General features: G+C 42.7%; 1 protein-coding gene across 2 annotated transcripts in view; it reads left to right on the top strand.

Annotated features, from left to right (window-relative positions):
- CCSER1 (coiled-coil serine rich protein 1) overlaps positions 1-24924 on the top strand; it is a 1289205-nt gene that overhangs the window by 395252 nt on the left and 869029 nt on the right. For both annotated transcript variants that reach the window (XM_075337134.1, XM_075337126.1), the window contains exon 4: positions 12708-12798. In XM_075337134.1, coding sequence (XP_075193249.1) covers positions 12708-12798 — 91 coding nt within the window. The remainder of the gene's footprint in view (positions 1-12707; positions 12799-24924) is intronic.

Below are 24924 nucleotides of genomic sequence, written 5' to 3'. Positions count from 1 at the left end.
CAGCTCATCTGATCGCGCTACTCACCGCCGCTCCTCTCACCTCCACGCAGCAACTGAGGTGAGTAGCACGATCAGCTGAGCTGTCAGTGAGGTTACCCGCGGTCACCGCTGCATCCACTGCTGGAACCAGTGACAGCGGGTAACCTCAGTGACAGATCAGCTGATCGCGCGGCTGTCTTCATTAGCTGCGTGGAGGTGACCGGAGCGGCTGTGTCTGCTGCAGCTCCGGTCACCTCCATGCAGCAGCGCTGGAAGCGACGCTGGACCATCCTGGAGTACGCCGGACATGGAGGGCTTTTTGGGGCTGATTAAAGTGGTGAACCAGGGAATGTGTGTGTGTTTTTTATTTCTAATAAAGGATTTTTTCGGGCGTGTGTGTTTATTTACTGTAATTTACAGATTAATCATGGAGGGTGTCTCATAGACGCCTGACATGATTAATCTAGGACTTATTGGCAGCTATGGGCTGCCAATAACTCCTTATTACCCCGATTTGCCAACGCACCAGGGCAAATCAGCAAGAGCCGGGTACAGTCCCAGAACTGTCGCATATAATGTATGCGGCAATTCTGGGCAGCTGTTGGCTGATATTGTTAGGCTGGGGGGCTCCCCATAACGTGGAGCTCCCCATCCTGAGAATACCAGCCTTCAGCCGTATGGCTTTATCTGGCTGGTTTTAAAATTGGGGGGGACCGCACGCCGTTTTTTTTAATTATTTAATTATTTATTTCACTACACAGTATAGACACGCCCACCGGCTGCTGTGATTGGGTGCAGTGTGACACCTGTCACTCAGCATGGGGGCGTGTCTCACTGTAACCAATCATAGGCGCCGGTGGGCAGGGAAAGCAGGGAATACGAGATTGTTTAATGGGCGGCCGGCTTTTTCAAAACAGTAAAAGCCGCCGGAGCAGTGTGAATGCCGTGCAGCGCCGGGGATCGGGGATCTGTGAGTATGAGAGAGGGCTGCTTAATTCAGTTACTCAGGAGATTAGCGGTCACCGGTGAGCCCTTCATAGGTGACCGCTAATCAGGACGCGACACAGACAGAGCCGCAGCATGACAATGAAGTCGGGTGAGGTTCACCCGAGTTCATTCTGACAGTGCGGCTCTGTCTGTGTCTGCTGTGAACTAACATTCACCGCTGCTACATGGCTGTCTATTACTGCTGTCAGCGGCCATGTAGCAGAGCTGAATGGCAGATGACATAGTAAAAACGCATCTCTACATTACACACGCTTGGCAAGTCAACAAATAAAAAAAAAAAAAAGGTGCCCAATGCATACGTCACAGAACACATGATCTAAAGGATCGCACACAAAATTGATCAATTTAACATAGACTACTAACGCACGTGTGACAGCAAATTAATGACCTACGTGCAATCTCATTCAATCGCATATGCGACCTGGGCGTGTCACATTGCATACGAGATCGCATACCTAATTGTAAGGTGTAAAGCTGGCTTTATAAACATCTATCTTTCACTTTTTTCTAAACCCCTTCTGAGGAAACTACGCGAATCTCACTCAGGAGACTCCGGTGATATATACTGAATGGTAATATTGGTTCTTATTGGGGCTATGTTTACAATGCCTGAAAAGACATGGGTGTGTGTGACACGCCCACGGGGTCTTCGGGAAGATTACGCGTAACCGGGCCGGTGTCATTTTGGGATGACACAGCGACGTCATCCACAATAGCTGGCATTGAGGTTCCATGCATGCGCACTACAATACTTTGATCTGTCCTGCTTTGGTTATTGTTGCCTTAGGTATTTAATATCCTCACTGCCCATATCATTGCTTTATAGTGCCTCTGCTCTCCCGTTATATGTCTGTGTTTGGTGTGGACTATTCAATAAGTGATATATTTCCCTTCTTCTTTGTACAGTAATCACTGGTGTCCACATAACTGTGGCTGCTACAACAGGTACTGGTTTTAATAGATTTGGGGTTATCAACTTTCATTTGGTGTATTTTAAATGTCCTAATAAAGATTATATTTTAATTATCAAATTTTTGCCATTTTTGGATTTGAACTATATGTGATAATAGTCTAGATACCTAGTGGTGGTCTATTTTTGCCTTTTCATATTATTAGTGACAGTCCTTTTACTTTACAGGTGTATTTGCACTTTGATATATTTGATATCATTGTCATTGTAATCTTTACACGGGAACTGTATGCACCTTGAGATCTTTATTGACCTTGTCTTCCAAGCATGATTTATGGGACTTTTGGGATTTTAGGTATCCATTGTATCATTATTGGTAATTGGTCCTCAGACACTGTAGGAGCCTCTATACATTTGTTATCTGTAGTGCATTATGTCATTCAGTTTGTATTCTACTTCATATACTTTCCCTGGAATGCTTTAACCTTGTTGTCTACTGTTTTTTTTTTATCTTGAAAGAAATACTGCATTTGATGATAATTTGAGAGACAGTCATTTTCTTTTCGATATACCATGAATAAATATTGTTAGCAAGCTGGACCTGTTTCTCCCAGCTGTTTTCTGATAATAAAATGCATAGAGCTTGGCATTAAATAGCCTAAAACCTGCTGACATACTGTATAGCTGAGAGTCTTCAGAGCAGTAAGACCTTACTTTACATTCTTATCCATTAGTATTTTCAACACTGATAGAATAGTTATCCAAAGTATTGCCATTACTGTGTAGTTTATTTTCCTATTGTATAATACAAAGTATAATTGAACAGTTTTAAACTCTAATGCCTGCTTTACACACTTCAATAGATCTTTCAATCCGTCGTCGGGGTCAAGTTGTAAGTGACGCACATCCGGCATCGTTCGTGACGTATTTGCGTGTGAAACCTACGTGCGATCGATATTGAACGCAAATACGGTGATCGCATACACGTCGTTTATTCCTCATACATTGGACGTTTGGTAGTACGAAACTAGTCAATTGCAACGTGTGACATCCCTCATACGATTTTGGTGTCTGATGCTATGTGCGCAGGTGTGCACTCTGCACCGCAGCTTAAAAAAGGTCTGCTTCAGAGCGCAGCTGAAAAGCTGCGTTCTGAAGCGCCTCACAATGTCTGTCATTCACTAATTTCTGTCAGTCCGTCACTATCTCTGTCCCTCTCTCTCTGTCCATGTCAGTCTATCCCTCTTACCCCCTCTCTCATACTCACCGATCCCCGATCACCGGCGCGGCTCTGCACGGCATTCACACTGCTCCGGCGGCTTTTACTGTTTTGAAAAAGCCGGCCGCCCATTAAACAATCTCGTATTCCCTGCTTTCCCCGCCCACCGGCGCCTATGATTGGTTACAGTGAGACATGCCCCCACGCTGAGTGACAGGTGTCACACGGCACCCAATCACAGCAGCCGGTGGGCATGTCTATACTGTGTAGTGAAATAAATAATTAAATAATTTAAAAAAACTGGCGTGCGGTCCCCCCCCAATTTTAAAACCAGCCAGATAAAGCCATATGGCTGAAGGCTGGTATTCTCAGGATGGGGAGCTCCACGTTATGAGGAGCCCCCCAGCCTAACAATATCAGTCAGCAGCCGCCCAGAATTGCCGCATACATTAGATGCGACAGTTCTGGGACTGTACTCGGCTCTTCCCGATTTGCCCTGGTGCGTTGGCAAATCGGGGTAATAAGGAGTTATTGGCAGCCCATAGCTGCCAATAAGTCCTAGATTAATCATGTCAGGCGTCTATGAGACACCTTCCATGATTAATCTGTAAATTACAGTAAATAAACACACACACCCGAAAAAATTCTTTATTAGAAATAAAAAACACACATACCCTGGTTAACCACTTTAATCAGCCCCAAAAAGCCCTCCATGTCTGGCGTACTCCAGGATGGTCCACCGTCGCTTCCAGCGCTGCTGCATGGAGGTGACCGGAGCTGCAGCAGACACAGCCGCTCCAGTCACCTCCACGCAGCTAATGAAGACAGCCGTGCGTTCAGCTGAGCTGTCACTGAGGTTACCCGCGGCCACCGCTGCATCCACCGCTGGATCCAGTGACAGCGGCTAACCTCGGTGACAGCTCAGCTGATCGCGCGGCTCTCTTCATTTGCCGTGTGGAGGTGACCGGAGCGGCTGTGTCTGCTTCAGCTCCGGTCACCTCCATGCAGCAGCGCTGGAAGCAACGCTGCATCATCCTGGATTACGCCGGACAAGGAGGGCTTTTTGGGGCTGATTAAAGTGGTGAACCAGGGAATGTGTTTGTGTTTTTTATTTCTAATAAAGGATTTTTTCGGGTGTGTGTGTTTATTTACTGTAATTTACAGATTAATCATGGAAGGTGTCTCATAGACGCCAGACATGATTAATCTAGGACTTATTGGCAGCTATGGGCTGCCAATAACTCCTTATTACCCCGATTTGCCAACGCACCAGGGCAAATCGGGAAGAGCTGGGTACAGTCCCAGAACTGTCGCATCTAATGTATGCGGCAATTCCGGGCGGCTGTTGGCTGATATTGTTAGGCTGGGGAGCTCCCCATAATGTGGAGCTCCCCATCCTGAGAAAACCAGCCTTCAGCCGTATGGCTTTAACTGGCTGGTTTTAAAATTGGGGGGGACCGCACGCCGTTTTTTTTAATTATTTAATTATTTATTTCACTACACAGTATAGACACGCCCACCGGCTGCTGTGATTGGGTGCAGTGTGACACCTGTCACTCAGCGTGGGGGCGTGTCTCACTGTAACCAATCATAGGCGCCGGTGGGCGGGGAAAGCAGGGAATACGAGATTGTTTAATGGGCGGCCGGCTTTTTCAAAACAGTAAAAGGCGCCGGAGCAGTGTGAATGCAGTGCAGAGCCGGGGATCGGGGATTGGTGAGTATGAGAGAGGGCTGCTAACTTCAGTCACTTAGGAGATTAGCGGTCACCGGTGAGCCCTTCACCTGTGACCGCTAATCAGGACGCGACACAGACAGAGCCGCAGCATGACAATGAAGTCGGGTGAGGTTCACCCGAGTTCATTCTGACAGTGCGGCTCTGTCTGTGTCTGCTGTCATCTGCCATTCAGCTCTGCTACACGGCTGTCTGTGGCTGCTGTCAGCGGCCATGTAGCAGAGCTGAATGGCAGCTGACATAGTAAAAACGCATCCCTACACATTACACACGCTTGGCAAGTCAATAAATAAAAAAAAAAAAGGTGCCCAATGCATACGTCACAGAACACAAGATCTAAAGGATCGCACACAAAATTGATCAATTTAACATAGACTACTAACGCACGTGTGACAGCAAATGAACGACCTACGTGCAATCTCATTCAATCGCATATGCGACCTGGGCGTGTCACATCGCATACGAGATCGCATACCTAATTGTAAGGTGTAAAGCTGGCTTTAGAACAATCATTAATGCAATACTATGTCAGCATATGTAGAAGTCATGTACATCCCATAATTACTTTCTATTATGTTTTGTGCTACTTTCCCTGACAGGTACAAAAAGTTTACACAGCATTTTTTGGGCAAATTGGAATGTAGATAAAATTTTAGCTAAACACTTCCAAGCATATTTTTATTTAATTAGAATTGGGCATTATTATTATTATTATTATTATTATTATTATTATTATTATTATTATTATTATTACTATTATTAATAATCCTTAATAATTGTAAAGATCCTTTAAAAATCCTTCAACCCTTTCACCCCCAGGATGGTTTTGATCTTCCTAACCAAGCCATTTTTTTCAATTCTCACTAATGTAATTTTATGATTTTATAACTTTGGAAAGTTTCAACAGATCCCCATGATTCTGAGATTGTTTTTTCATTCTATATAGTACTTCATGATAGTGGTAAGTTTAGGCCGATATTTTTTGCATTTATTTGTAAAAATATAGAAAATGTGGCTAAAATTTTGAAAATTTCACAATATTCAAACTTTGATTTGTTATGCCCTTTACCCACAGTTATGTCACACAAAATAGTTAATAAATAACATTTACCTGATGATTACTTTACATCGGCGCAATGTTTGAGGCTTCTTTTTGTTTTGCTAGGAAGTTACAAGGGTTCAAAGTTTATCAGCAATTTCTTATTTTTCCAATGAAATTACCAAACCACTTTTTCTAAATGAACACATCACATTTTAAGTGGTTTTGAGAGACCTAGGTGACAAAAAACCCCAAAATGTTACATCATTATAAAAACTGTACTACTCAAACTGCTCAAAACCGCATCCAAGAAGTTTATTCACCCTATCACAAGAAGTAAAACAATATGGAATGAAAAAATGTTTTTAGCCCCAAATTTTGCATTTTCACAAGAGATAATGGAGAATGCAATTTGTTGAGCATTTTCTTATGAGAACACTGATACCCCATGTGTGGTGGAAATTGACAGTTTGGGTAAATGGTAAGGCTCGGAAGTGACGAAGCTTTAAGCATGCTTTACACCTTACAATTAGGTCTGCAATCTCGTATGCGATGTGACACGCCCAGGTCGCATATGCGATCTAATGAGATTGCACATTGGTCGTTCATTTGCTGTCACACGAGCGTTAGTAGTCTATGTTAAATTGATCAATTTTGTGTGCGATCCTTTAGATCATAGGTTCTGTGACGTATGCATTGGGCACCCTTTTTTTTTTAATTTATTGAGTTGCCAAGCGTGTGTAATGTGTAGGGGTGCGTTTTTACTATGTCATCTGCCGTTCAGCTCTGCTACATGGCCGCTGACAGCAGACACAGACAGCCATGTAGCAGCGATGAATGGCAGATGACAGCAGACACAGACAGAGCCGCACTGTCAGAATGAACTCGGGTGAACCTCACCCGACTTCATTGTCATGCTGCGGCTCTGTCTGTGTCGCGCCCTGATTAGCGGTCACCTGTGAAGGACTCACCGGTGACCGCTAATCTCCTGAGTAAGTGAATTGAGCAGCCCTCTCTCATATACTCACCGATCCCCGATCCCCGGCTCTGCACGGCATTCACACTGCTCCGGCGGCTTTTACTGTTTTGAAAAAGCCGGCCGCCCATTAAACAATCTCGTATTCCCTGCTTTCCCCGCCCACCGGCGCCTATGATTGGTTACAGTGAGACACGCCCCCACGCTGAGTGACAGGTGTCACACTGCACCCAATCACAGCAGCCGGTGGGCGTGTCTATACTGTGTAGTGAAATAAATAATTAAATAATTAAAAAAAACGGCGTGCGGTTCCCCCCAATTTTAAAACCAGCCAGATAAAGCCATACGGCTGAAGGCTGGTATTCTCAGGATGGGGAGCTCCACGTTATGGGGAGCCCCCCACCCTAACAATATCAGCCAACAGCCGCCCAGAATTGCCGCATACATTATATGCGGCAGTTCTGGGACTGTACCCGGCTCTTCCCGATTTGCCCTGGTGCCGTTGGCAAATCGGGGTAATAAGGAGTTATTGGCAGCCCATAGCTGCCAATAAGTCCTAGATTAATCATGTCAGGTGTCTATGAGACACCTTCCATGATTAATCTGTAAATTACAGTAAATAAACACACACGGCCGAAAAAATCCTTTATTGGAAATAAAAAACACACACACATTCCCTGGTTCACCACTTTAATCAGCCCCAAAAAGCCCTCCATGTCCGGCGTAATCCAGGATGATGCAGCGTCGCATCCAGCGCTGCTGCATGGAGGTGACCGGAGCTGCAGCACACACAGCCGGTCCGGTCACCTCCACGCAGCAAATGAAGACAACCGCGCGATCAGCTGAGCTGTCACTGAGGTTACCCGCTGTCACTGGATCCAGCGGTGGCCGCGGGTAACCTCAGTGACAGCTCAGCTGAACGCCGGCTGTCTTCATTAGCTGCGTGGAGGTGACCGGAGCGGCTGTGTCTGCTGCAGCTCCGGTCACCTCCATGCAGCTGCGCTGGACGCGACGCTGGACCATCCTGGATTACGCCGGACAAGGAGGGCTTTTTGGGGCTGATTAAAGTGGTGAACCAGGGAATGTGTGTGTGTTTTTTATTTCCAATAAAGGATTTTTTCGGCCGTGTGTGTTTATTTACTGTAATTTACAGATTAATCATGGAAGGTGTCTCATAGACGCCTGACATGATTAATCTAGGACTTATTGGCAGCTATGGGCTGCCAATAACTCCTTATTACCCCGATTTGCCAACGGCACCAGGGCAAATCGGGAAGAGCCGGGTACAGTCCCAGAACTGCCGCATATAATGTATGCGGCAATTCTGGGCGGCTGTTGGCTGATATTGTTAGGGTGGGGGGCTCCCCATAACGTGGAGCTCCCCATCCTGAGAATACCAGCCTTCAGCCGTATGGCTTTATCTGGCTGGTTTTAAAATTGGGGGGAACCGCACGCCGTTTTTTTTAATTATTTAATTATTTATTTCACTACACAGTATAGACACGCCCACCGGCTGCTGTGATTGGGTGCAGTGTGACACCTGTCACTCAGCGTGGGGGCGTGTCTCACTGTAACCAATCATAGGCGCCGGTGGGCGGGGAAAGCAGGGAATACGAGATTGTTTAATGGGCGGCCGGCTTTTTCAAAACAGTAAAAGCCGCCGGAGCAGTGTGAATGCCGTGCAGCGCCGGGGATCGGGGATCGGTGAGTATATGAGAGAGGGGGATAGACTGACATGGACAGAGAGAGAGGGACAGAGATAGTGACGGACTGACAGAGATTAGTGAATGACAGACATTGTGAGGCGCTTCAGAACGCAGCTTTTCAGCTGCGCTCTGAAGCAGACCTTTTTTAAGCTGCGGTGCAGAGCGCACACCTGCGCACATAGCATCAGACATCAAAATCGTATGAGGGATGTCACACGTTACAATTCACTAGTTTCGTACTACTAAACGTCCAATGTATGAGGAATAAACGACGTGTATGCGATCACCGTATTTTCGTTCAATATCGATCGCATGTAGGTTTCACACACAAATACATCACGAACGATGCCGGATGTGCGTCACTTACAACTTGACCCCGACGACGGATTGAAAGATTTATTGAAGTGTGTAAAGCAGGCTTTAGAGGGCAAAATTGTCTGGAAAAGATAGTGGATGCCGTGTCGCGTTGGGAGAGCCCCTGAAGTATATAAAGAGTGGAAATCTCCCACATGTAACTCCATTTTGGAAACTAGACTTTGCAGGTAATTTATATAGATGTTTGGTAAGCACCTTGAACCCCCAGGTGCACTACAGAATTTTATAAAGTTATGCCATGAAAATGAAAAAATACATTTTTACCACAAAATATTGCTTCAATCCTAAATGATTTGTGAATCATTTTCACAAAGGTAACAGGAGAAAATACAATGTATGTAACATATGTAATGTATTGCAATGTATTGTGTACGCCAGTACCCCATGTGTGGTGGAAAACGTCTGTTCGGTAACATGGCAGAGGTCGGAAGGGAAGGAGTGTCATTTGACTTTTTGAATGCAAATTGGCTGGAATTGTTAGTGGACGCCATGTTGCATTTGGGGAACCTCTAATGTGCCTAAACAGTGGAACCAACTCATATGTGATCCCATTTTTTTTAAACTAGACCTCTCAAGCAATTTATCTAGATGTTTAATGAACCCCCAGGTGTGTCACAGAGTTTTCTTAACATTGAACTGTGAAAATGAAAAAATACATTTTTAACACAGTAATGTTGCTTTACCCCAAATCTTTCAGTTTCACAAAGATTACAGAACATAGTGGACTATAGAGTTTGTTGTATAATCTCTCCTGAATATGCCGATACCCCATATGTGGTTGAAAACTACCTTTCAGACACAGAAGGGAAGGAGTGTCATATTTGAGTACAGAGTTAGTTGGAATGGTTTGGGGGTGCCATGTCACATTAGCAGAGCCCCTGAAGTGCCAGAACTACAAAATCCCCAACAAGTGACTCTATTTAACAATCTGAATCCCTCAATGAATTCATATAGAGGTTCAGTGAGCATATTGACACTGCAGGTGTGTCACAAAATTTTAAACTATTGGGCGGTGAAGAAAAAATAATTTCATTTTTACCACTAAAATGTTGATTTAACCCCAGATTTCTAATTTTCACAAAGCAAATAGGTAAAATAAGAGTATGTTGGACAATTTCTGCTGAATGTTTCAATACTCCACATGTGACTGTGCAGTATTATTTGGTCGCAGGGCTGGAGAGGGAATGAACACCATTTTATTTTTAGATCACAGATTTTGCTAGAATAGTTTGCAGTTTCCATTTGCAGAGCCTTTAAGTACCAGAATAGCAGAAACCCCCTCAGGTTACCACATTTTAGAAATTACACCCCTCTGGGAGTTCATCTACGGGAGAGGTGATTATTTAGTCCCTGGCAAACACCCATGGAGTCAAACGCAATGGATGTTGCAGAATTAAAAATAGCAAAAAAGCCCTTGTCATGCACAGTACATTGTAGTGCGCTTACATTGTGCTCAGCTCATGCTTCTGGAAATACACACCCCAAAAAATAAGCAGGCTTACTCACTACAATAATGCCAAACATGTGGATGTCAATTGTGGTTTAGGAAAATTGTGGGGCTCAGAAGGGAAGAGAGCATTTATATTTGAGAGTGCAGATTTTGCAGGATTTCTATGTTGAAGAGGGAGCCATAGCGCTTTTCAGAACCTTAGTGCTACTAGTAAAATGGAAACCCCCTATATTTTTATTAACAGATGATGACCCTGAGTGGGTACTTGTGTTTTGTGTTTTGTGGGTTGAATTGAAAGCTATTTGGTGGCAACTTGGGGTACAGAACATATTGGATCTGTTCACATATATTCTGTGCTTTATGCTGAGCACTTACATCAGGGATTTCCGTCTATATCATCGAAATGCGTTAAATCCCCTAGACATTCATTTGTTATAATGAGGCAGAGTAGTTACTCCAGATTGCATTTGGCCTCTGTTCAGCTGTGTCCGTCTTTTCAAAGTTGAACAAAGCTGTTGATGACCGCACTTTTGTGCACGTCTAAAAAGACGCTTAAAAAGATGAACACCACTGAACCATAGGCCAAACGGGGGTTCAGCTCCCCTCTCTCTCTCTCCCTCCTCCCCTCCAGATTCCTGTCTGACTGACAGATCAATGAGAAAAAAAGTGACTTGTCAGTCATATATCAGAACATTATAGCATATTTGAACTCATGCCTATATTTTGGGGTATAATATCCTGATGAGAGGGTCACGAAATGTCTCAAACTTATGTAAATAATTCTTTAGTTGTGTATGCATGCTGCCACTTCTCTAAATGTTTATGGGACTGCTGGAGCTAGCCGAGGTTTGTGGAAGGTTCTCCCTGCCAATTCCAGAAATTAGAGATGGGCATATATATGAGACCATCACTTATTGAAATAAGGTACTTGATTTTGAAATTGGAACAGGTTAATGTGATGAAGGGGTGGTGTATGGGATAGCTGTCAGAAAGGTATCACCTATTCTATGGTGATGACTTGAGACAACAAGAATCCCATAACAGACGACAGACGCAGTATAAATTGAACCATTGTATGTGTAAACTTAGGCGGGCTTTGCACACTACGACATCGCAGGTGCGATGTTGGTGGAGTCAAATTGAAAATGACGTACTTCCGGCATCGCATGCAACATCGTAGTGTGTAAAGGCTCGATGATACAATTAACAAGCGCAAAAGCGTCATAATCGTATCATCGGTGCAAAGTCGGCGTAATCCATGATTACGCTGACGCGACGGTCCGATGTTGTTCCTCGTTCCTGCGGCAGCACACATCGCTGTGTGTGAAGCTGCAGGAGCGAGGAACATCTCCTACCGGCGTCACTGCGGCTTCCGTAGGATATGCGGAAGGAAGGAGGTGGGCGGGATGTTTACATCCCGCTCATCTTCGCCCCTCCGCTCCTATTGGCCGCCTGCCGTGTGACGTCGCAGTGACGCCATACAACCCGCCCCCTTAATAAGGAGGCGGGTCGCCGGACTGAGCGACGGTCGCAGGACAGGTGAGTCCATGTGAAGCTGCCGTAGCGATAATGTTCGCTACGGCAGTTATCACAAGGATATCGCAGCTGCGATGGGGGCGGGGACTATCGCGCTCGGCATAGCAGCATCGGCCTGCGATGTCGCAGCGTGCAAAGCCCGCCTTAATGTTTTTGGCAATATACATATGGAGTCATTCATTTTTTTAAAAAAAACCTATACTGAATGTATAAAAACCAAGTAGGAGTGCCAACTCTAAAACGAACAACCCCACAAAACTAAATTTAAGATACCCTGAAATGGGGCTGGAAATTTTATATTTTGCCCATAAAGTGCATCCAAATTTTTAATTAACTAAACTAGTTTTTAGTAAATATATCTCAAATGTAATGTTTTTCCTACATTAATCAAATGTTAAACAGGACAGCCGGATGACTTGCAAACATCAGTGTTGTAGTTTGTAGAATTTGTAGTGTTTATAAAATGGTCAGCAACTGGGAATTAAATTTTTGCTTTTACACCATGCAACAATGACAGATGAATTCAGCTGTGTGATAGATAAGCCCTTTTACCGTATGTGGTCCCCAAATACATGCTGTGTAATTGTATGTTATGCTGATCCCATTCCTGTGTAGATAATACAACGTGGTGCTTCTGCATCCAGGAAGAGAATTCCTTTATCACTTTGATGGAGCCCTAGTGGCAGCGATAATGCAAAAATCTGCCTATGCCTAAAATGTGTGAGGCCAGCTTGTGCTTCTTTGGCTGCTTTAACATCTTCATGTTTCTCTTACCAGGATGTGTTAAATAATTTGGGCTCCTGTGAATTGGATGAAGATGATCTCATGCTTGACCTGGAGTTTACGGAAGAGCAGCAGCTTAGGCGAGGTAAGTAGAGGAGAAAAATGGATTTATTTCTTCAGATCTGCGGTCTCATTGAGCTTCGTACACAGTGCAAGTGTATTTTATGTTGAACTTAAGGACCCCTGTAAAGTAAAGCAACTGAATTAAAAGAAGCAAATGTTATTAACGCTAAAATGGTAAAGTTTGTGCTTTGATTTCTATAATTTTTAGCTTTTTCTTTACTTAGCAAAAATGTAAGATGAAGAAATATTTATATTCTAAGAAGAAATAGGACTGTTCGCATTCAGTTGATCTAAGATTTATGCACATCTTCTAATCCGTAGGTTGTTAATCTGAAAATGCAGGGATTATCTATCTTAAGTGAGGAGAGAGCGCTTTGGCTCATGAATTTCAGTGTGCACCATGTAATGCTTAATCTCCCCTTGTAGTAGCGTTACCAAGAAATTTAACAGTTTTGAGCTAATTCGAACAAAAAAAAAGGAATTGTAAAAAGAAGAAACAATGTTTAAGGATTGATTTTGAGTCATGTATTTGCAATTTAAATGAAAAAATGCAAAATAATTATATATTAGGACATTTAAAAAGAGATATGTATATATCAAAATAAAAGGTTGGGATAACCAATTTAATCATATGAAGCTTGCATTTTAACTTTTATTCTATGGTATAAATCTAAACAAAAACTCACGTTTCCTGCTTTAACTTTTCTTGATTTTGGTTAAACGTAATCTGCTCACTGTACCATGTGTGCGCTGTAATCACTCGCTGGCACTGTGATTGACAGCCTGCTCTGCAGTGTATGTGTGTGCCGCATGTATGTGCAGAACAAACTACAAAGTGTTGAGTTATTACAGCTGTACTCACTGTTACAGCTCTCTCCACTGCCTGATGACTGTAAACGAGCGGCCGCAGGGAAAATAAAACTTCATTTTATCCAGTAAGTCTGCTAAACAGGATTTACATGATATGTACCTGTAGATTACTCCTATATCTGCAGGAAAATAGCATTTCTGGACATGTCATGTCTGGTTTAAGAACACCTATTTCTTACCCTTAATGCACTGTAATCCACATCACAACTAGTGATGGGCAGACCCAGACTGTAAAAATCCGGACACGCGCGGGTTGAAAAATACCTGAGTGCTGGGCCCGAACTCGGAATTCTCAGTGAATTCTGGGTATTGATCCGGATCTAGTACTTGGGTAATAAAAAAAAAAGAAAAATAAAGAAAAAACTAATAAAGCAAGAGGGCAGTACTTACCGAGACTCTGGCACTGCTGTGACCGCTTCCTGGTCACTTATTCACTTCCAGGGCCATTCATTACCTTCATTGCATATGCACTGCTTTCCCCACCCACTAGCATCTATGATTAGTTGAAATCAGATGCGCCCCCACACTGAATGACAGCCTCAGATGCTTCCAATCACAGGACCTTGTCTGCGGGTCTATATCATAGAATAAAAATAAATAAATAACTAAATAAATAAATTGGCATAGGGTCTTCCCATATTATGATAGCCAGCACAGATAAAGCATACGGCTACAGGCTGAAGCCCCCAGCCGTATGCTTATCTTGGCTGTGTATCAAAATAAAAGGAACCGCGTGCCACTTTTTTTTTAATTATTTAAATAATTTAAAAAAACGGTGTGCGCTCCACTCCAGTTTTGATAACCAGTCATGATAAAGTCAAAAACTGGGGGCTGGTATTCTAAGGCTGGAGATGCCCATGGCTATTGGGCCCCCAGCCTAAGAATAGCAGCCTGCAGCCACCCAAGATTGCCACATCAATTAGCTGCGACAATCTTAGCACTTTACCCTTCTCTTCCCAATTGCCATAGTGCAATGGCAATAGGGGTAATAAGGGGATAACGTCAGCACACAGCTGCCACTAAGCCCTAAATTACTAATGGGAGACATCTATGAGACCCCCCTTTAGTAATCTGTAAGTGAAATAAATATATTTTTACTAGTTCCCTTCTAATGATGCTTCATATTAGAATATCTGAATCTTTGGTTGCTAAGGGCCAGTGCTGGTCTCTGCACACCAATTCTTACAACACACACTGATGCATTTTCCTGTAAGCTCGTTACTTCTGATCAGTGCCAGCACAGAGCAAACTGTCACTGTCAGTAGCATAACTTGAAACTCATGGACCCCAATGCAAAAGCTCTAATTGGGCCCCAATTATTACAAGTACTTAATTGCATTGGCCTTTTTATATAGACCAAAATGACTTTTTGGGACTCTTAAATTTAAGGGCCTGGGTGTGATTGCAACCCCTACACTTATTATAGTTATGCCCCTTGTCACTGTGGATATTTGACAGTGACAAAAAACTGCTACGCATCTGTCAGAAATGACAACTGACACATGCTCATTTGAGCAGGGACTAGCCCAGCCCCTGAAATGGGCGTCAGGGATGAGACCTTATTTCAGGGACGGGACAAAGGCTGCGGTAGTGACCACATCCTTTGCCCCTGATAATGCTTATTTTAAGTATCCCAGCATGCACTGGGATTCTCAAATGAAGCGTCATCAAAAAAGGAAGTAAAAAAATTAGTTAGATAGTGTAGTTAGGGACGGAAATGGAATTTTTAATTCCTTAATACTACTCTGTATTGGGGAGACTTCATTAATTGTATTTCAGCATGAGTTTTCCAGATAATTTTTCCTATCTCTTTAGGATACTATTTTTCATCTTTCAAGCCCACTATTGTTTGTCAGATGGCTGGAAAATCATTTTTTTTATTCCCAATCAGTTACATGACTCACTTCCAGAAACTCACACTTCTGAGCCAAACATCTTATACAGTCTGCTTCAGACAGTCTCATTAGTTAATCCACTCCTCATTACACCCTCAGTGAGCAACTGGATCAGTTTGCATGTGTAACATATTTCACATGATCAATGAGGAGAACACTAAAATTTCATTTAATACTTACAGCAAAGAAACGCAGTTGTGAACTGGCCAGGCCAAAAAACTAATGCACTAACAGGATGCAGCAAAACGTCTAGTAGGTGGAGGCATCACAGGTGCAAGAGGAGCAAATACACAAACACACATACACCTCCAAGATTGCTGGATGATAAAATGCACACTAGTGGCTTGCATAGGGAACAGTTCACACATGCAGTTGCATAATAACTGGCCAGCAGCCTATTAAACGCCCATACTATTCGACCAGGCGGGCTGCCCCAAGACTTATTTGCATCATACAGGGACGGAAACTCCACTATGCAAGGCCTTACATGAAGGGGCCTGGCTGCATCCCGCATAAAATGTTATGTGCAGAAAAATATATATAAAATATATATGAGGTATTAGTTGGTATTATGTCGTTTGTATGTATTTATTAGTGTAGGGACCCACAAGAATGAGGATCCATGATGTGGATTGTGGACTTCTGTATTGCGACCTTAATACCAACTAATACCTCATATATATTTTATATATATTTTTCTGCACATAACATTTTATACAGGATGCAGCCAGGCCCCTTCTTATAAGCCCTTCATAGTGGAGTTTTTGTCCCAGTATGGTGCAAATAAGTGCTGGGGCAGCCCACCTGGTCAAATAGTATGGGCGTTTAATAGGCTGCTGGCCAGTTACTATGCACCTGCATGTGTGAACGGTGTGCTATGCAAGCCCCTAGTGTGCATTTTATCATCCAGCAATCACCCCCTCTATATTTTGGAGGTGTGTGTGTGTGTGTGTGTGATTTGCTCCTCTTGCACCTGTGATGCCTCCACCTACTGGGGGTTTGGCTGCATCCTGTTATTGCTTTAGTTATTTGGCCTGGGCAGTTCACAACTGCTTTTCTTTGCTGTAAGTATTTTCTAATCTATGGAGGATATTTATTCTTCTTGTTATCGTTTTTATCAAATTTAATTTACCCACTATTGTAGATCAGGGTGCATTGGGAGCATGAATTTAATAGCGAAAACAAACATGACTAAGCATCCAGGCCAACATTGGGCATGGGTCCAGCCTGTAAAGTCATCAACACCAATTAGCGTAGTATAAACAACTTATGGAAAGGTTCCCACACACTAAAGGAATCAGTAATTCTGTATAAAAAAAAAGGTTAATAAAGATGAGCATTTGGCCTACAGTTAAATCGTAAGAGTATCGTCCACCTTACTGGGTGATTGGCCTCAAAAGAAACATGATCTGGGTAACAAAAACGTTCACTTAATACACTGTTTGTCAAGATGCAGTCCCAGTCTTATATGGTTAATATATATATATATATATATATATATATATATATATATATATATATATATATATCCATATAGTACTATTACTTTGTGAGCAATTTGTATGACATTTACAGTGCATTACCTACAACAGGTTTATTCTGAGACCACCTGGGAAATCTCGGCTACTTTTGAAGCCAAGTAACAAAGAATCATGTGCATGTTATATCACAATGTAATAAGAAAAATCCCGGCTAGGAAACAACCAAGACAAAAAATAAAGCTGAAAAGTACAAATCATGAATACACGTATCACACAGAGTTTGACTTTTGAAACAAATAAGCAATGCTAGAACATGCCTGCTGTCTGAATAATCATGATCAATATGTGGAAATGCTAAAGCTAAAGGATACTTTTCACTTCATTAGTCAGCAGCTGCAAAGTGGAATAATGGTCTATTATTATTTTACCAAGTGTGCTTCTTGTCCTATTACATATTTTACAATGCTGCGCATAACGTCTGACTGTTAGTTTGATTTTCACAGAACTGGAAACTTTTTTTTCTCTCTACTATACTGAAGTGAATTGAAAGAAAATGAATTTGTTTTTGAATTGTAATTCAATTAAGGGGTCTGTCTATAACGAACATATTGATGACCTACCCATATGAGGTCAGTAGGGTTCTACACCCGGCACCCCTTACTGAGCAGCTGTTATTTGCTTTAAGAATTTCCGGCAAAATTCTTGAGTTCCCCATTGACTTCCATTATACTTAGGTACTCAAGTTGTGCCCATCCGAGAGTCCGACTGCTCGTTTTAAGTAGAAATCACCCAAGCATGGTAGTGTTCACTCATCACTAGTCCTTGAATCATGGCATATAATGTATAAAGCAGTTGAGTTGGAGTCTGAAGAGCACTGCAGGTTTGTACATTACGGGTCATTAATGGACATCTCTGTATCAGTGGACATCATAGCAGTTAAGCCTTTACTGATTAGAAAATAATTTTCATGGACTAGAAGATAATTTATTTATAAGCTGCGTTAAATGTTATTGTATGCTCTCGCACTAAGTGCCATTACTAGGAACTGAAATAATCAGATCTGTTCATATTGTGCGTAATAATCTCAGTTGGCATTGAGTATTGCATTGCTATTTCGGCAGGTGTTAATAAACGTTGTGATATCAGTAGGATTGCCACAAGGAAGCTCTGTGGGGAAAGGCTTTGAATTGATGCAGAGAAGACATGATCTGTATCTTCCCTGCATATCTCTATATAAAGAGTATCAGTCGCAGGGATCTAATGTGATATTAATTAGCTCATGCTTAACAGCATCTCGAGAATAGATGAGAACATACACACACACAGATAATGTCCTGCTATTCTGTGCCCCTCAATAAAGAAAACCCTAAATATTAATTAATACGTACAGTAAATTATTACAAATGAAATAAAAAACTAGTAAACAATTAAAGCATTTGTGGAAATTATGGACGTCATGTTCTGCGGATCCAATATGTTACACCAAACATGAAATAGTTAACCTCCGCACTACTTGCCAGTAGTTTATTCAGTTCTTCACCAGCGCTATGTATTGTTGCCCCTTCACTAAACCATTTCTACAAGATCTATAAAGAGAGGTGCCACACAAACCTGAAGGAGGAAGATGCCTCTAAAACAAAAATAGACATTTTTTTTGGTTCTATAGCATTGTCATACATCAAAGATGAAAGAAAACCAAAGTCATGAAAGTGTGAATGATAATCCTCCAAATGGTTGTAGTGGTTTTTCGTAATTAGACCTGTCAACAAGGAGGGTCAAAAAGAATTTGATGTTACAATCATGGGAAACTGGCCAAAGTAAAAAAAATACTTCCTAAGTAGTTTTTAGAAAAAAGGACCCTCTTTTTTCTTACATACATATGTTAGAAAATTACCTAGAAGTTATGCATGGAAAACAGCTCTATGCTGTGTTAATGTGATAAGTCTACACAGCACCAAGGCCACGAGCTTCTGAGAGAGCGCCAAATTAAATGAAGTCCTTTACATCAGGACAGTGTTGTCAATTACAAATTAATTAGCCAGTTACTAAATTATTTTGCATTTGATGAGCATGCAGTGCATGGAACTCATTCTGTGAATTAGGAACTCCTTCTGAGCCCTTTAATTATATGGAGTAATTTATTCTTATTAATTTTAAAGGTGAGACGCACTGCTGAGCCAAGATCTGTAATGTGCTGCCTGTGATTCCTGTCTGTGTGTATCGTTTATCCTATGCAGAGCTCAGATTAGACCTTTGTTACATCATCTATACATCAGTCACATTACATTTTCCTGGTGCTTTGATTAGCACTGTATACAGCTGTTTTTATGTACAATTTAATCATGTTAAATATAGATTACTTACAGGGCTGGATTTAGCAATATGATATACACTGAGAATAGCTTTCCATGCCAACACTTGTTATGTAAAGGTTAACTTAAAATCTAGCATCACCACTTTTCACATTGTTTGAGTCTATTTTCTAGTTAATTTTTACACATGTAAAACCTAATTTTATTATAGAATCACTAATCCTAGAAATAAATAATTACATTAAAAATATATATGCATTGCCTTCACTGTTAGGGGTACTTTACATGCTGCGACATCTCTAGCAATTGCTAGCGATGTCGCGTGCGATAGCATCCGCCCCCGTCGTTGTAACGATATGTGGTGATCGCTGTCGTAGCGAACATTATCGCTACGGCAGCGTCACACTTCACACGGACAAACCTGTTCAGCGACGTCGCTGTTACTGCCGAACAATCCCTCTCTCAAGGGGGAGGTGTGTTCGGCGTCATCGCGACGTCATCGCGACTTCACTAAGTGGACGGCCAATAGAAGAGGAGGAGCAGAGATGAGCGGGACGTAACATCCGCAGGAACGACGAACCACATCGTACCAGTGGCTGCAACGATATTAAAAAAATGAACGACGTGTCAACGATCACCGTTTTGGAACGATTTTGCTATCGTTGATCGTTGCTCATTAGTGTTGCACGCTGCTATGTCGCTACCAGCGCCGGATGTGCATCACTATTGACGTGACCCCAGCGATATATCTGTAGCGATGTCGCAGCGTGTAAAGTACCTCTTAGTCTTCTGCATTTTCTGCATGATCCTGTAACCATTCAGCAGAGAACACAGAGATTAAAGGGGTTGTCTGGTCTAAAATGACAAGTCTGCATTCATTCAATGGGACTACAGACTTATGAATCCTCCCAGCACACATATTGTGTGCTACAGTGATTTGCCGGTTTCTGAACCGGGAATGGCAGTCACATGACTGCAATTGTACGATATGCAGGTTTTGGTCAGAACTTGACTAGTGGGCGCAGCTTCACTCAATACAAGTGTAACAAGAGGGCGCATCCGACTAGTAGGCACAACCATCTTGTGGTTGCAGCCTTGCTCAATACACTTGTATTGAATGAGGCCAAACCCACTAGTTGGGTTCTGAATGGAAACCTGCATATCGCACAATTTCGGTCATGTGACCACCGTTCTTAGCTCAGGAACCGCCAAATCTTTGCAGAGCACAGTATGTGCGCTAGGAAGATTCATAAGTCTGCAGTCACAGTCATGCAGACTTGTCATTTTAGACTAGATAACCACTTTAAAATTCAACTGATCAGTTCCATCTTTGGCAGAAGGGCCAAAGGAAATCTTGCTTTTTTTATACAAATGAAATGGAATTAAAGTGGTAGTCTTGTGTAAATCCATATATCTGCAGTCACTCTATGTGACTGTAAACTTATGAATGTCTACATCACATGCACTGAACACTGCGAAGGTTTGTCAGTTTCAGAGCTTGGAATGAGGGCCATGTGCCCGCGAGTATACGATGTGCATTCCTATGGGCACATTCCAACAAAAGTGGCATGGCCTCCCTCACTACACTTCTAATGAGGGAGGCCAAGCCCTTTAGTCCAATTCTGGCCGGGAGTGTGCATATAACATACTCGCAGCCATGTAACAGCCATTCCCAGCCCTGACATCGGTGAATCCTCACAGCACACAGAGTGACAGCAGACTTATGGATTTAGACCAGATAATCTCTTTAAATGATTTGTATGGGACATATATATTGATGATTTATGTGATCTATAAGTGTCAGACACCAGCACCACCACCAATAAGCTGATATCTGATGTGGCGGTGGCAAGATGTAAGCAGTGAACAGAGCGGAAAACACATGACCTATACATTGCTAAGTGGACATCTTTATCTTCCTATCAAATGTCTAGAGAAGAAAAACTATTGCTCTAGAAATTACACAATAGATATTTCCAATTCAAGACCACCTTTTGCTTACCAGAGAAATAATTCCATAATGAGTATACCATCATACCCACTGTAGAGGATGTCACCACCACATCAGATAGAAAACTAACCAGTGGACTCCATTTTTTGAGAGTTGTAGGCACCACCAAGACTATAATGATTGACCAACTATATAGTAATTAGCTATAATGGCTGACCATATGAAGGCAATGGAAACATTATGGCAAAGCAATTTTATTCTAGTAATTGGAAAGAGCCATAGATGTAAGAACCATTGACATTCGACCAATGGACCATAGACTGATGAAATGCCGCCAATGTTAGTGATGAGACAGCCCCTTCAATATTATATTTCACAGTCTTTTCCAGTACTTTACATGCAGAATTGTCTCAGATTAAAAATTAAATAATTATCCTTAACAAGCTGTTCCTATGCAAAGTCATTATTTAAATTATTCCAGCGGTCTGCATAACTAGAAGGCTAAATTGATGTACTGCACTTACACAGAAGTATAAAGAAGTTCTGTTTTATGTGCATGGCTGATAATGGAATAAAGGAGCTGTAACCACAGCGGTCATTACTAAATTCTTTTCTACCTTCCATAATAGTTCAGTTGACATGACTCAACGAAAACTGTACAAATCTCTGGTGTTTGGAAGTATCTCTTTATTTGTATTAAAAAAAGACTATGCACTCATTAATTTAGCACAATATTTGCATTCAGTCTCTCGATCTAGCTGCCATATGCACTTCAGGCATCCGCCTAATCTCTAAAACAAACATCAGTTTAAACAGAATGGATTTGTTAGCTACATCCTATTTTCCATGCTTATAATAATAATCTATAAAAATGCACTGAAGAAAACGCATTTTAACGATATTAATATATTACTTAAAGGATTTAGGGAAACTTTAATCAGTTGTTAACTTTCCTTACATACTATATTACTGAACTGCATCTGTTGCGGGCAGGGGTCACTGCCGCTCCTGGGGCTGCTTGGATCCGGGTTACTGCTGCTGCTCGAGTGGTGACCGGACTCGGGCTCGCATGGCCGTCCGTCCTCTCAACCATCGTAAAAGAGGATATTTATAGGGGATTTGTTGTGTCTGTGATGCCACCCGTGGGTTGCGGTGAGGGATAGTGACACTACCGCTGCCTGGTGATGGGGCGCCCGGGGCTGATGGAGCGGGGCAGCAAGATGGGATCCCCTCCACGGGTAGGGGAGGTGTAGCTCCGGGGCCCGAGGTCTGGACATGGGAGTGATGGCTGCTGGAGGTGGCGCGTTGGGTTGGACCGGGGTCAATGGTGTACTGACAGTTCAGTAATTTCACACAAGTCCAGTGGTAAACCAAGTTGCCAATGACCGGCTGCCATTGGGGGGTGTATTCGGGTCCCACACCCTGGTTAGTGAACAGGTGTCCCTTCCTCCTCCACGTTGTGTTTGTCTCTCCTGTTGGACAACTTTGCGTGGAACGGAGAAGTCCACTACCGGTTCTGTATGTATTTGGGAGCTGTGGCCCGCGAAATCTGACCCTTAGGATCTCTGTGGGTTCTGACGGACACCCTATCCTCCATATTGGGCTTCCATTTCGCTCTCTGGGCTTCTGGAGAACAAGGCATGAAACCTCGTCCTCTTCTGGTGAATTAACAAGGGGCATTCAACCTTCCTCGTCCTAGGGTCCAGGCACCCCGTCTGTGCACGGTCTCCAGACCGGATTCCCGCTATCGGCACCGGCGGGCTACAACCCTGCCCTGGTCCACTTAAGGTCTCATGTGACCGGATCTCCATCGCCTGTGGCCCTGTTCACCATCTGCCACCTAGCCAGGTAATCCAAGGACCCCTACCCCTGACTCCACTGCTGTCTGCTCTCCACTTCCACTTTACTACTCCACACTTCAACTGTCAGGTTGAACTGTCATGTTCCCCGCCTCTAGCACCTCAGGACCCCTAGGTGGGCATTCTCATCCACCTAATCCCGCCCACTGGTGTGTCCTTATTATCATGAGGGGGTGGCTAGGCTTTAATGGCTGTGTGTTGTACCTGGGTGTGGGTTTTTGGTGGCAACAAGGAGGATGGACACTTTTGTGACTACCTGGTTTTGCCAGGGCGTCACACATCCACAAAGTTGGGTGAATTTGATAACATTATATTTTTTGAAATGTTGACCACAGACAACCCATAAAAATCATTTGCCACTCAATACATTTTGGTCCTTAAATTCATCCCCCAAGACTTTCTTTAACCTCTTCAGCCCCCGGGCACTTTCCGTTTTTGCGTTTTTGTTTTTTGCTCCCCTTCTTCTGAGAGGCGTAATATTTTTATTTTTCCATCAATCTTGCCATATGAGGGCTTGTTTTTTGCGGGACGAGTTGTACTTTTAAATGAAACCATAAGTTTTACCATATAGTGTACTGGAAAACGGCAAAAAAATTCCAAGTGCGGAAAAATTGCAAAAAAAGTGTGATCGTACAATAGTTTTTGGGATATTTTATTCACTGTGTTCACTATATGGTAAAACTGAGGTATCTATGTGATGCCTCAGGTCGGTGCGAGTTTGTAGACACCAAACATGTATAGGTTTACTTGTATCTAAGGGGTTAAAAAAAATTCACAAGTTTGTCCAATAAAAGTGGCGCACGTTTTCCACCATTTTCCGAAACACGTAGCGTTCTTATTTTTAAGGATCTATGGCTCAGTGACTGCTTATTTTTTGCGTCTCGAGCTGACATTTATAATGGTACCATTTTTGCGCAGATGCTACGTTTTGATCGCCTGTTATTGCATTTTGCGTAAAACTTGCGGCGACCAAAAAACGTAATTTTGGCGTTTGGAATTTTTTTGCGACTGCGCCGTTTACCAATCAGATTAATTGATTTTATATTTTGATAGATCGGGCATTTCTGAACGCGGCGATACCAAATATGTGTATATTTATTTATTTTTTAACCCTTTAATTTTCAATGGGGGGAAAGGGAGGTGATTTGAACTTTTAGGTTTTTTTTTTTTTTTTTTATTTTTTAAAACTTTTTTTTTTACTTTTTTTTTTTATTTTACTAGTCCCCCTAGGGGGCTATAGCGATCAGCAATCCGATTGCTGATCGCTATCTGCTGATCACAGCTATACCGCTGTAATCAGCAGATTCAGTCACTTTGGTTTTCCCTCTGCTCTCGGCCGAGGGAAAATGAAAGTGAAACATCGTAGCAGCAGGCGTCATCACATGACCCTGTGCTACGATGGCAACCACCGATAGTCACGTGATAACACACGTGACTTCCGGTGGGGGCGGCGGTGAGTAACAAACATGGCCGCGCGCATTTAAATCTTGCTGCCAGACTTTGGCAGCAAGATTTAAGGGGTTAATGGCCGCGGGTGGAAGCGATTCCACACGCGGATAGCAGGCACACATGTCAGCTGTTGAAAACAGCTGATATGTGTGCCGATCCACGCCGCCTGCCCGCGGCAGGGGGCGGGGCTTAACGGGACACGATCCTGGACGGATAGATCCGTCCAGGGTCGTGAAGGGGTTAAAGTGTTGTCCAGGCTAATGATTTCAATGACCTATCTTGAGTCACCTAAAAAAAATTAAATTTAAAAGTGCACAATGAAATATGATTC

The sequence above is a fragment of the Anomaloglossus baeobatrachus genome, chromosome 1 (assembly GCF_048569485.1).
Source record: "Anomaloglossus baeobatrachus isolate aAnoBae1 chromosome 1, aAnoBae1.hap1, whole genome shotgun sequence".
In the NCBI taxonomy this organism is placed as follows: Eukaryota; Metazoa; Chordata; class Amphibia; order Anura; family Aromobatidae; genus Anomaloglossus; species Anomaloglossus baeobatrachus.
Note: the sequence above shows the minus strand (reverse complement) of the source record. Positions and strands in the feature narration are given on the sequence as shown.